Raw genomic sequence first — 13,611 nt, 5'->3', positions numbered from 1 at the left:
CTGCTACCGCTGCGTCTTCCACAAGAAGGCCGGGCGCTAACTACCGTCTTTCCTCCGGGGTCCTTCTCTATGGTCTGCCCGCCTCCCTTCCCCCACCCTCCCCACGGATACGTGGATGGATGGAAGCTGAAGAAGGCCTCTTTCATCTGCTTGCGCCTTAACCCACTAGAGGAAGGGAGAAGTGGTCTTGGCGCTTGCGCAGGCCCAGGCCGCCCGCCCGCTCGCTAAAGCGCAGTCTGGCAAGCGGAAGTCGCGTGACCCCGGAAGCGACTGGAGGGGGCGCGCGGGCGGGGTGGAGCCGGCCGACTCGGTTCGTCGTTAGTGCGGGAGGGAGCGCGAGAGGCGACGGACGTATCTAATACATCGGTGAGTGAGTGACCGGGCTCCGGGGATTCCATCCTCCGCCCCGGAGCCCGCGGCGCTCTTCCGAGCCTCCCCGGGAGGGCGGGACAAGAAAGGGAGAGCCGCCGCCACCGGCAGGATGGGAGGGACGTCAGGGTGGAGCCGCCGCCGCTGCGGCCCCTGCAGCCACTGCTGCTGTCTTTGTTCCTGCCGGCCCGGGCTGGGTGCTACATCTCCACCCGGGGCCCGGAGACTGGGGGTAAGGGCCCCGGGGAACTCTTTCCCCAGCCCTGCTGGGAGGAGGCGGCGGCCGAGGAGTAGACGCGCTCCACGCTGGGACGAAGGGTTTCGGCCCGGGCGGAGGCCGCGGGAGGGGCAGAGCAGCCTCCGGGGAACGGGGGAGGTGACAGCTGCTCGGGGCTTCCTGCCGGCCCCCGGCAAGGTGATGGACTGCGGGAGGGGGAGGCTGCCCACCCATCCCCGCCCCTTCCTCAGCACATCCCTTCCGGCAGAGCCCCTTAGAGGGAAGAGGCAGAGATGCAGCCCAGGCAGGCAGAGAGAGCCAGGAGCTGGCCAGAGGCACAGATGGCGTCCAAGGTGAGCCGCACCCACGTGGAGAGGAGAGGAGAGGAGAGGAGAGGAGAGGGGGCAGCCAGAACCAGAGGCAGGGACAGGGAGGTCCAGGCACGGAGGAGCGAGCCCCGGCTCCTGGCAGGAAGCAGGTGGGGCGAGGCGGCGTGCCGAGATTGACAGTCCTTGGAATGGAGGGAGTTCCAGAAGCCCGGGGGTAAGCCAAAGAGGAAGTAACCCTTGAGGCTACGGAGACATGGCCCTTTGGACTGTGTTTAGAATTCAGTCTATCTTTCCTTTCTGAGCCTCCAGTTTAGTCTTTTAAAAAAATTTCCCCCTTTCTCAGAACCACCCACACGCTAACAGCATCCTAGTGAGACTGGCTGCACAGTATGTTGTAATGGGAGGAAAAATTAGATATCGAGTTTCCTTAGGCTGAAATGCTTCCCTTGCTCTGTGAGCACCTTGAGGGTGGGGACTGCCTTTTTCCGAAACTTTCTTTGTATCCCCTGCATTTAGCACAGTGACTTACTTCTACCCATAAATGTTTATTAATTGATTGACAAGAGTCTTGGCCCTCAGTCTTCCTCATTTTAAAAAAGAGGTAGTTGGACCAAATCAGGGCTTTCTTAATCTTTAGGTTTGTTTCATGAACCTTTTTGGTAATTTGGTGAAACCTGTGGACCCCATACCAGAAGAGTGTGTCCATATTCATGGAAGGATGCTGCCAAGTAAAGAAATAAATTAAAGATGTGATTTCCCCTCCCCATCTGAATTTGTGGATTTCCCCCAAGAAATCCCAGGTTAAGGACCTTTGGATTAGATTATTTCTTTGGTCCTTTCCTATTTTAATACTTTATGACCCTAAATAATTGCTGTCTGTCATTATACCCAGTGTTTCTAAGGAAATATAATAAGGTTAGATTTTTAATATTAACTAGTTTTTGGGCTACTTGATTTCTTTGATCTTTGCTTCCAAATTGATGTCCAGAGAGATGTTGGAATTCTTAAAATTCATCCTTTCCCCATATCTAAGCCATATATTTTGTGATTACTCAGTTTATGGGTATTGAGGGAAATTGAATTATGGGTCCTTGAAGTGACTTAGTCGGGCCCTGAGCCCTAAAGGTTATTCCAGAATCTCATTCTCTTCCCAGATTGATCTCAGATTCAGGGTGAAGACCAATAATGATAATCTAGGATCTCACTTATGTTTGGGCTCCTGATTTCACTAAGACTTCAGATAAGATTTCACATCTCATATAACTTAAGTGATTTCTGCAAACCCAAATGCAATATGAATGGATTCTAAATGGTTTTGTGGTGATGCTATTGAAAGATTGGGATGGAAGAACAAGGAAAAATTTTAAATCAGTACACATTTATTAAACAATCGCCATGGGCCTCACACACTGCTTGATATTGATGTTATAGTGGCCAAAAAAAAGGGAAACTTCTGCCTTTCAGTTCAATCAAGGGAAATCAAATATGCACATAAAAGTCTATGCTGAATTAGGTAAGGGTGGTCTTAAGGGCCTCATGAAAAGGAGACAGGGTCTTTAAAAGAGGATGCACTAATCTTGAGGTACAGTCTGTGCCAATGCATTGAGGTAAGAATTGGAAAGTTGTGTGTAGAGGGAATAACAAGTAGGCCAGATTTACTGGTTGAAAGGAATAAGTGATAAAGTCTAGAAAGAAGTATTGAAGCCAGATTGTAAAGGGCTTTAAATCTCCATACCAAGGAATTTTCAGTTTTATCCTAGTGGAATTAGAGAGCTTTTGGACCTTGAATAAAGGAATAAAGTAGGTTCTACTTTAAGAATATCCATTCAGCAGCATTTTTGGCCTCCTGATTCTACAGAGAAGATTGGAGGCAAGAAGACCAATTAAGAGACTTATCAGATAATTTCCAAGCATTTTATGATAGCCCATTATGTACCAGATATTGTAGGATGCAAATAAAATAAATGAAACAATGTATTTTCACAAGAAGGTTATGGTCTAGTGGATCTCAAAAAAGATACTGGTAGTTGAGGGGCACAGAAAAGCTTTCATGGAAAAGGTGGTACTTGGAGATGTATCACAAAGAAATAGAGAGGTTCTTTGAATTGGAGGTGAAAAGGGATTGCATTCCATAGATAGGAAACAGGAAGTGCAAACAAAGTATACTTGCATATGGGAGATGGAAATATCACATATGAGAAAAAGAAAGAAAAGACTGTTTAGTTGGATCTCGGGGTTTGAGAAAGGGTAAAATGTCTTACAAAGCTGAAATAATATATTAGGACTAAGATATGAAAAGCCTTTGAAGGGTAAACAGAAAGCTTTCAGAAGTCTAACCTAAGAGAGAGATGTCATAGAATCATCAAGACTTGGTACTTATTTAGATTTGGGGATTATAGGTGATAAGGGAAAGATTTAGGATGATTCTAAGATTGTGACTTTAGGTAACTGAAAGATGATAGCATTCTCAATAGGAAAATTAGAAAGAGGAATGGATTTAGAGAAAAGATACATTCTGTTTTAGTCATGTTGAGTTTAAGATCCTTGTAGGACACCCAGTTAGAAATGTTGGTCTGGAGCTCTGGGGTTTGAATAGGGCTGAATATAGAGAGAATTGAGAAGAAAAAGTAAAGTTCTTAAAGGATCCGTGAATTTGTGTTTGTTGGGTTTAAAACAACAACAATAACAAAACTTTGATCCCTATATTTCATTGTAATTGATTTTTTTTGTAATTCTGTATCTTAATATTCTGAGGAGTTATTAGGTTTCACCCCATGGCCCAAGGCAACATTGACTCAAAAAAGGTTAAGAATTTCTGATGGAAAGGAAGACAAATCTGGGGGGGGGGGAGTGGGAGAGCTGATAAATGCACAACTGGGAAGTAAGATATAGCTGTTGAGCCAGCAAAGGAAAAAGAAGGAGCCATCAGGTAAGTGGGGAATCAAACCAGCTATTTATTAATCATTTACCAAGTATCATTAAGTGTGCTAAGCATTGAGGGTACAAAAAAAGGCAAAACAGGGAGTTCAAAACTTGTAATACTAATTATAAAAGTATAATAATAAGTAGTAATACAATATATAAAAATTGTATCTATAAGATAGGTACAATATAACTGGAAGGTCATCTCACAGGCAAGGCAACATCAGTGGAGGGGACCCAGGAAGATCTCTTGGCTCATGGTGAGATTTTTCAAAATTATTTAGTGATGTCTTCACCAATTTTACCCACTATTTCTCCCCCTCCCAGAGAGTCATCTGATATAACTTTTAAAGATAAAAAAAGACAGAGAAAATAACAAATACATCCAAAAAGTATGAAAATATATACAATGTACCACATATATGGACCTCCCACCTCTATACAGGAGAAGGGTTGAGGTCCTATCTTTGAGGCTATGTTTGTTCTTTGTAATTTTGTAACCTTGTAATCGTTTTATGTATGTATGTGTTTATATATAAAGATATATACACACACACACACATTGTTTCCTTGACTCTGCTTTCTCTTCGCTCTGAGAAGGTGAAATTTGAGCTGAGTCTGGAACAAAAGCCCAGGAAGCAGAGGTGAGAAGGCATGGAGTCAAGAGACCGGGGTCACTGGGGAGAAACACTGGATTGTAGAGTCCTGTGGGTGGGGTGGATTGGGAGTGTAAGATAGAAAAAGACTGAAAAGGAAGGAAAGCCATGATGGAATGCCAAATAGAGGACTTCATATATGATCCTAAAGGTAATAGGAGTTGGTAGGATTTATTGAATAGAATAGATGGTGGTAAACATGGTCAGCACTGCTCTTTTAGAAAAGCATTGTAGCATTTTAGGGTCAGAGGAACTGGAATGGGGAGAGAGAAGATGAGGAGACCAAGTAGACAAGTTGGAGTTAATGGCAGTAGTCAGGGTATGAGGCTATGAAAGCCAGAGTGGTGACTGGGTGAGAAGAGACATATATATCCTCAAGGCACAGACTTAGCACAGAGTTGACTGTTTGAGAGGAGGCAAGGATGAAGCCTTTGTTTTGCTTCTGAGTGATTGAGAGGATGTCAGTTCCCTGACACTTAAAGGGGAATGGTTTGATGGTAATGGGCTCGGGGAAGAAAATAAATTCTGTTTTGAATTTGAGATTGCTTAAGGGAAATATAGTTTGAGGAGTTGAAGCAGTTGATAATATCAAGATCAAGAGAGACTAGAATTAAATATATGGACATGAGAATCAATTGCATAATTGAACCCATGGAATTTATGAGATCACCAAGTGAGATATTATAGAGGGAACAGAAAACAGAGCCCAGGACAGTGGTGTGGTGGTACCTCAGTGAACATTTAGCAAAGGAGATTTAGAAGCATCAGTTAGGTAGGAGATGTAGGACAGAGTAATACAGGAAAACCTGGAGAGGAGACATTGTTCAGAAGAACAGGGTAATTGGAAGTGTCAGAGGCCAGAGAGGGCAAGAAATACTAAGAGAAAAGTCCTTGAATTTTATAATTAAGAGATAATGGGCAACTTTAAAGTGAAGGGAACATTTTCAGTTTATTAAGAAGTCAGAAGCCAGATTTCAAGGAGAGTTTGCAACAAGAGAAAAATAACAGGTTGAATAGTATCTTGAGTACAAGTAATTCAGTGAAGGAAAAGTGGATTCAAGTCTTCCAGTTTTCATCACCTTTCCAAATAAACTTGAGATGATTTTAGGGGTCTAGGCATACCTGAGCCCTACTTGTTCAGCAGGAGGAAGATTTTAATATAAGAATTAGACCTGAAAATGACTGGCTGTCCAGAGTCTAGAGACCAATATGTTATTATTGGGCTCCTCTGGGACCAGCACTAGTGTTGGATAGTGTAAAAGGTTGCTGATCTTACTACATGCTATTTCTTTAATCTCTACTAAATGACTTAATAGCCTACTCACTGTACTGCCTTTCTAATTTTTTCAAACCTCTCATGACTGCTCTTCCTCAAGGCCTTTTAGCTGAGAATTTAGCTCCATTTTTACCTGAAATAATTTGAGTCCATTTAACAAGAACTCCCCTTTCTCTCTTCTTCATATCACTCAGATCCTTTCTGCTGCTATCTTCTCCTTTACTACTGTCTCAAATGAAGAGATTACCCTTCTCTTTACTACAGCCTGATCCCTCTAAAAGCACAATTGATCTATACCATCCTATCTCTAATGGGGAATTATCTCTTTTATTGTTCCCATTTTTTTTCACTTATTTTGTCTTTCCCTGCTTACTGCTTTCCTACTAACTAAAAACATGTCCATTTTTCTTCTATCTTCAAATATTCACTTGATCTGTCTATTCCTATTATCTATTGTCCTGTAGCTCTTCCTTTCCTGACTAAACACTTTTATAATAGTTTCCTCACCTTTCTTAATTCTCTTCAGTCTGGCCTTTGACCTTATTCAACTGAAACTATTCTCTCCAGAGTTGCCTCTAATCTCTTAATTGCCAAAAATCTAATAGACCTTTCTCAATTCTTATCCTTCTTGACCTCTTGGCAACCTTGGTCACTGTTGATCTTGAAGGATTGGCCATCTTTGAACAGTGCCTTCAGAAGTAATAGATGTGTGGGAAGTCTTTATAGAGTAATGGGTAGATGCAGTGCAAAGGGTGGTGTTGGAAAATATCTTTGAGAAGAGATGGAAGTAAGGGTTCTTTGATATCTTCCTCTTCATCTGTCTTCCTGGACAGGTTGGAGCTCCTGAAGACTTGTATCTAACATGTGTGAGCCAGGATGCATCAGGACAAAGTGGGGCAAGGCTAGGCCTTCTAGAAGAATTTTTGAGCATAAAGAGAGACTTGGCTAAGAGGAAAATCAATCTCTCCTGCTTTATTTTTGAAAGACTAAGGTTCAGGCTTAGGAACCTCTGTTTGGCAACTTTTTTTCTGGAAATGAGGCCTCAGGTAACCTTGGTTGTATGTTTAATAGAAGAGGTTGCCATGGTGGATATGTCATTAAACTTGAGGTCTTTTGAGCAAGAACATGAGTATCAGTTAGGAAAAGTTCCTTTCGGTACTATGCATGGTAGGCACTGAAACAGGCTTTTATATAGCCCTGTGTTACAACAGTTTATGATGGAATATTGTATAGAATCAAGGGGAGTGAGGAGGTGGGTAGTTTCCAGGGACTTCTTAGGAGTTCCTGTAGTAACCATTTTTAAGTGCCTGTTTTCAAAGCAGCCCAGATTTTCTTATGTACCTTGGCATACGGAACTTGTCAGTGATTGTTATCCAGGGCAGAGAGCATTCTCAGCAATAGTATTATTTATTCCCCTACTTTAAGGAAGGGATTGGATCTCAGAATAACAGAAATCAAATCTTCCCTGTCAGTCCTCACAAGGCCATAGCTGGGGGCTGCAGTGGGTAGTTCTGTAACTTTGTTGTGCAGATTGTCATGTGTTGGCTTCAGGATTAGTGGGTGTAGAAGGGGCGTGGGGGGATCTTTATCCTTTTTCTTCCCTTTATCTTCCTTCTTCCCTCTCCCCACTTTCCCAGCTCCCTTATCTACTTTTCTTCCTACGTTCTTTTTTCTCCCCAGCCTTATTTTGAGGCTATGTCCCTGAACCTCTCTCCTCTTCTACAGGTTTTCAAAGCCCAGTTAGGCAGTAAGTATGGCAGAGCAAGAACCTACAGCAGAGCAGCTGGCTCAGATTGCAGCTGAGAATGAGGAAGATGAACATTCTGTCAACTATAAACCCCCAGCACAGAAGAGCATTCAGGAGATCCAGGAGCTGGACAAAGATGATGAGAGCCTTCGGAAGTATAAAGAGGCCCTGTTGGGCAGTGTAACTGTTTCTGCTGGTAGGAGCCACTTTACAGGCTTCCAGGAAGGGTTCAGGGAGTGCTTGTCTAGGGCAGTATATAAGTTGTTGGGCAGATCCTGACAGGTACAGTGCAGACTGTCCAGTGTCCTCTGTGTGAGGGGGGTTCTCTAGAAGAGAGATGGCATTAAGATAGAATGCCAGGGATGGCATTCTAACCCATCCACTTTTCTCTTCATGCCTTCAGATCCCAATACTCCAAATGTTATTGTGACCCGCCTGACTCTAGTATGCAGCACTGCACCTGGTCCCTTGGAGCTAGATCTGACTGGTGAGTACAGGTGGAGGGACCAGAGGACTGTGAGGGGGTAAAGAGAGTTGGTGTCCATTTCCCCTCCCCCCATCTCCCACCCCCTCCAATTCCTTGTCATCACTTATTCACAGCACAAATGCTCACTTTCCCTTGGCTTTTGACCTAGCGCCCTCTGATGGTGACTAGCTGAAAATACAGCCAACTCTAGTTAGAATCTAGAGTTGTGAATGAAGTGAGCTGAGTATTAGGGGGGTTTGTAGAACAGTTCTGAAATGATAAGAGTGTTGGCAACAGAATGCAGGAGGAGAAGAATGGAGGAAGTGAATTCACATTCATGGCAGTTGCTCCCCCTGAACAGGTGACCTAGAGAGCTTCAAGAAGCAGTCATTCGTGCTGAAGGAGGGTGTGGAGTACCGGATAAAAATTTCCTTCCAGGTAAGGCAAGGTGGCTGAGGAAGGCTTTCAGATGGGGAATCTTGCTAGCTCCATTGAAGGCCCAGAGTAACGTCAGTGGCTTTGTTCCCCTGCAGGTGAACAGGGAGATTGTATCAGGCATGAAGTACATCCAGCACACTTACAGAAAAGGCGTCAAGAGTGAGTGTGGGAGTGGTATATGCCTTAGGCCCAAAGAACTCAACACCATAGATAGCCTGAAGCAGGGGACAACAGGCCTTCCAAGATTGTTTCAATATTCTATCCTCTTTCAAGAAGGGATAGGGATATCAGAACTAGTACCAGTGTTTGTTTTTCCCCACAAAAGCTTGCAGATAAATATGATAAAAGATCTTTTGGGAAAACATTCCCTAGGAGATCTAGTTTCCAGAATGTGGAAATATAAACTCTTAACTCTTTTCCCACATATTTGTGCTTCACAAAATCAGCTCCTTTATAACTAAAAATCATATCATGGGTGCCAAACCCTGTCTTGTAGTGTATTCGGAGATTTCTAGTTGGATATAGAGAAGAGGAAAATCAGAAGTAGGATTTATGGTAGTTCTCACTGACTTTCTTTGTGTGACCTCATATCTTTCTACAGTTGACAAAACTGACTACATGGTGGGCAGTTATGGGCCTCGAGCAGAAGAATATGAGTTCCTGACCCCTGTGGAAGAGGCTCCCAAGGGCATGTTAGCTCGTGGTAGCTACAACATCAAGTCTCGATTTACAGATGATGACAAGACGGATCACCTCTCCTGGGAATGGAACCTTACCATCAAAAAGGAGTGGAAGGACTGAACCTCTGGCCCTAGAAGGGAGAGAGGGAGGGAAACATCCCCAGACAGTGGCCACAGGACAACCCTATCCTTACCCTGAACTCCCTACCCTCATTCTTCTTTCCTTCTCAACCCCTAATCCCATACCAAAGTGCTGACAGGGGAGTCCCCACCCCCAACCTGACTATTTCTCACCCCCTAGTCTTTCTCCTCTGGATGGGGGATCCCATTTTTGTCTTCTTGGGCCCCTTCTCAGCCTCCCAGGTGGTTATCATTGTTTTTCCTGTTGCTGCTTCAGCCCAGTATTTTGCTTGGAGGTGGGGGCTTCAGCCAAGGCCTAAACTTCCATTGAGTCCCCAGTTCTTCCCTTGGGCCAAAGGGAAGGGGGTCTGTCCTGGGCTTCAACAGGAATTTAAATTCTCTTCCCTCAGCTGCTGCAGCCCCACCAATCATGTCTTGTTTCTCCTTGGAGGGAGAGGGGAGGTGGTGCACTGAATCAGGGTAGTGAAGAGACCTCTGGCCATTCTACTGCCCCGCTGTGTGGCCATCTAGAGCCTGTCAGTTCATTCATTGCTGTCTGTAATCGTGTAACCATGATGCCTTAACATGTGGAACGTGTGCTATGTGGGGAGAACTGCTCCCCCAATCACTAACCTCTGGCTTCCCCGTGTCTGCATGAGCATGTGGTTTCCTAATCCTACCTTCCCTCTGCCTTCGCTAATTACAGCGACTTGCATTGTCTGTCTGTGCTGCTGCCTCTTCTCCCTAGCTCACCCAGGGTCTCAGCCCAACTCCCTCTCCCAGACCAGGGCTCCAGGAATTGCTCCCAACTGGTGAGAGCCAAACTGCCAAATCTCTAACCTGTTTTTTCTGTGTCCCACCCTCACACCCCAGAAAGCTGGGGTTTCTTCACTCCTTGGGGAGGCTTTGGCTTCCTCATCCCAGTTACTTCCTTGTGGTCAGGGCTGCTCTCCTATCTGGGGAGTCTCTAGGCCTATTTGAACAAACTCCCGAAGGACAAAGCCAATGGTTGAGCCTTACTTGTCCTTGGTTGGAGCTCTCAGCCCCTGCCTTGGAATCTTGTGCCTGGCCTGTCAATTATGTATTGCCTTGATTTGTGCCGACCTGGGGCCCTGTTCAGCTGGCCCCTCTCTCTCCCCTGGGATCCAGGGCCACCATCCCCAGGCAGGGCCCACCCTCACCCCATAAGGCCTAGCCAAGACAGACATGGGACCAAGTGCACACAGATTGGGAGCTATGTCTCCTATGTCTCCCTCCTTTGCTCTCCCTCCCCCACTTTGCTGCCACCAGTCTCTTGGTTTGGTGTCACAAACTCTGGAGGCCCTTCATAACAGGTTTGGAATCACCTGGCTACTTCTTTTCAGATTGGGGAAATAAACTCTCAATGTAGACAACTGTGCTTGCTTTTTCCTATGTCAGTGGGATGGGGCCTGATGGAGTTAGGGTTTCAGTCAGTGACACAGTTTTCCTCAGTATAGGGAAAAGACAATTCTGCATCCACACCAACAAGCTGAAGTGGCTCTAAGACAAAGACATCAGAAAATAAGAGCCTGGGCCTTTGTAAAGTCCAGGCTAGCTCCCTGGAGGTCTCAGGATCAGCCAAAGTCAGGAAAAGTAAAAGTCCTTGGTCTTTAGGGGGAGAAGTTTAAGAAGCAGGCAGACTGCCAGGAGTTTTGCCAAAGATCTTGATTCTGGAGTCCAGAATCTCCACCTTTCTCCTCCTCCTATGGACAAAGTGACTCTGGCCTCTGTCATTCCACCCTCTAATCCTTGCCTATGATTATCTTCGCCCCAAACTTTTGAGAAGGGCCATTTTTCCAAACATATGCTAATAGAGTCGTTGTCTTATATTGAATAGGTAATTAACCTTAAGTGCTTGGTTGTCTGATTCAAGCACCTTTCTCAGAGTTTCTGCCCTTTACAAGCCTTCCTAGATATTCCACACTAATCTTTTCCCCCTTATTCTGTTCATGTCTTAAGAGCAATAAATCTCCCATATTATTTTGGAGTCCTTCCTGAGCCAGGCCCATAAAAGGAGGCATGCAGCTCATCCAACTCTGACCTTTCCACGCCCCACCACCATGCTCCAGGTTACCAGCCTGCTTATTCTGGTTGGCTGCCCAGCTGTCTCAGAGCAATCTGGTGGGAGATAGAGGAGTCTCCTTCAACTGCTTCTTGCTAATCAAGGTTATTGGCTTTCTTGTTGCACAGAAAGAACAGCAATATAACTGCTCCATGCTCCACTCCTTTATTGATGAGATCTAGATAAGGGGTACCTAAATGGAATTAGGTTTAATTGAGGTCTAGTGTCAGATTTGGAGTACAGGAAGTCAAATGGAGCTCCCCTGCAACCCCTTTGGTGGCGCAGAGTCCCCCATAAAGGAATTTACAGGCCCAAAAACCTAGGTTGATAAAAGAGAAACCTCTTTTAGGGATTTGGAAATAAGGTTAAAGTCTAGTTAATAAAAGGTGTTAGCTAAAGAGAGAAGTATACCAGAAGTTCCAGTGGACAGAGAGGGTGGTGCAAAGCATGGTGCTAGCATGTTTCGACTCTGCAAAGAGATGATTCCAGCTTGGCTCTTTTATAAGGAGAGATTTGGCTAAAGGGGCCTATGAGTGGAATCCCAGGTTGGTTCCTCCAGGGAGGGCTAGAATTTGCTAGATGGGGGTTGGGAAATCTGAGCAGATCATTAGAATGGGGACTGGGAAAGCCAGGCTATCTCCCATTAGAATTCAAAAGGGTGCTTTCCACTAGAATTTGTGAATCAAAGGTCAGCCATTGGGCGTTGAGAATCAGAAAGGAATCTTAAAGGGGCTATAACCCACATCATTTATCTCACTGAACAGCTGTGAGCTAAAAAGGAAAAGTGGGTCTCTGGACTGGGAGAATTAGAAATCTCCTTTCAGCATGTGACAAGATGCTGAAGGCATCAGATCTGTAGCCTGGGCCTCAAGGAAACTGAAACTGTCTGGAGTCGGCACAGTGCCCATCCTTCAGTCAGCTTCATGATATTGGTGGAAAGCTGGTGTGTACAAAACTGCTAATCATAATGGGGATCAAGTGAAACAAGACAGTTGTTACGGTCATTCTGGGAAGGTATGTAAGTAATTACTATATGAAGGAACTGGATTAAAGGATCACTAAGGCTCTTTCTAGCTTTAACATCTTATATTGCTTTATAAGACACTCATAATTAGTAATTTTTGTGCCCTGTGTTTCATTTCCCATTTCAGTTAAAGGCAGATAATATATATGGAGTGTACACAGAAGTGAGATGTAGAAATCTAATTTGCAGGGCAGAGAACTTGGACCCAAGACTCAATTCTGCTTTAAATGCATCTTGGTGCTTTTGTACAAATAAACACAAGATATTGTGTTTATACAAGTTTATTATATGCAAGTTTAAAGAACAAATGCAAAATAATCAAATACAAAGTAGTTGACTGGGAATATCAAGGAAGGCTTCAAGTAGCAAAATAGTACTTGGGCTGTACCTTGAAGAAAGAGGGATTCTCTTGAGACGGGTATAACAGTAGTGCATTTCGGCCAGTAAAAAGCTAAACTCTGAATCATAAATCCCATGGGGTAAGTGTGGGTGGGTGGATTATGTTCAATGAAGCTAGAAAGAGTTTAGGACCCAATTGTGAAGGGCTAAAAAGGAACCCATGTAGTCAAATCTTAAGGAAAATCACTTAAGAGTGATGTGGGTTGTCCTACCTTCAAGAAACTAATCCTTTCAGATGGATTTATTCCTTTCTGATTCCCAGCCTCTCCTAGCTGATGCATTATTGATTTAAGAAGCTAGGACTTTTGATTCACGAATCCTGGTCAAAAGCACCCTTTTGAATTCCAATAGGAGATCCAGGCTCTCACAATCCCCATTCAGATCTGAGCCAATGAGGGACTCCACCCACAGGCCCCTTTAGCTAAATCATTATAAAAGAGCCAAGCTGGAGCCCTCTCTTTGCAAAGGTTCCAAACATGGCAGCCTTCTGGCTGGCATGCCAAGGATCCTTGTCCACTGGAACACTGTTTCCGGTGCCCTCTTTCAACTTTAATAACCAGACTTTAACTTTACTTATAAACCCTAGTAATAAGCCTCTTTTATCAATCTAGGTTTTCAGGTCTGTAAATTCCTTTACAGGGGACTCCGCCACCACTTATTTAACTCCCTTTCCTTGCACCGAATCCAAAGGGGTTGCAGGGGAGCTCTATTTGACTCCCTGTACCCCAAACCTGCCACTAGACCTCAATGAAACCCTAATTTCATTTAGTAATTTACCCCAATTCTAAACTTTATCAAGAGCAGTGTGTTGGATAGACAGGAAAGATTTGAAAGGTACTTTTGACAGAAATAGAAAGTATAATCTTTCTGGACTCCAGTTTCTTT

General features: G+C 44.3%; 1 protein-coding gene across 4 annotated transcripts; it reads left to right on the top strand.

Annotated features, from left to right (window-relative positions):
- Positions 1-245: 245 nt before the first annotated feature.
- On the top strand, positions 246-10,614 carry ARHGDIA (Rho GDP dissociation inhibitor alpha). 4 transcript variants are annotated; one of them, XM_074260432.1, is made up of 8 exons: positions 859-939; positions 4,016-4,097; positions 4,438-4,481; positions 7,495-7,712; positions 7,920-8,003; positions 8,344-8,420; positions 8,516-8,579; positions 9,022-10,614. In XM_074260432.1, the coding sequence occupies exons 4-8, from the start codon at positions 7,523-7,525 to the stop codon at positions 9,219-9,221; spliced, it is 615 nt and encodes a 204-aa protein (XP_074116533.1). In that variant the 5' UTR covers positions 859-939; positions 4,016-4,097; positions 4,438-4,481; positions 7,495-7,522; the 3' UTR covers positions 9,222-10,614. The 4 variants fall into 4 exon arrangements, with proteins under 4 accessions (XP_074116531.1, XP_074116532.1, XP_074116534.1 ...); XM_074260431.1 differs by lacking the exons at positions 859-939; positions 4,016-4,097 and adding an exon at positions 274-366; XM_074260430.1 differs by lacking the exons at positions 859-939; positions 4,016-4,097; positions 4,438-4,481 and adding an exon at positions 246-366.
- The last annotated feature ends 2,997 nt before the right edge of the window (positions 10,615-13,611 follow it).

The sequence above is a fragment of the Sminthopsis crassicaudata genome, chromosome 4 (assembly GCF_048593235.1).
Source record: "Sminthopsis crassicaudata isolate SCR6 chromosome 4, ASM4859323v1, whole genome shotgun sequence".
Classification (NCBI taxonomy): Eukaryota; Metazoa; Chordata; class Mammalia; order Dasyuromorphia; family Dasyuridae; genus Sminthopsis; species Sminthopsis crassicaudata.
Note: the sequence above shows the minus strand (reverse complement) of the source record. Positions and strands in the feature narration are given on the sequence as shown.

Coding starts and splice junctions, on each gene's coding strand:
- ARHGDIA (XM_074260430.1), top strand. CDS start 7,523: ATGGCAGAGCAAGAACCTACAGCAGAGCAGCTGGCTCAGATTGCAGCT. Junction 8,004..8,343: donor CTTGGAGCTAGATCTGACTG/GTGAGTACAGGT, acceptor CCCCCTGAACAG/GTGACCTAGAGAGCTTCAAG. Junction 8,421..8,515: donor GGATAAAAATTTCCTTCCAG/GTAAGGCAAGGT, acceptor GTTCCCCTGCAG/GTGAACAGGGAGATTGTATC.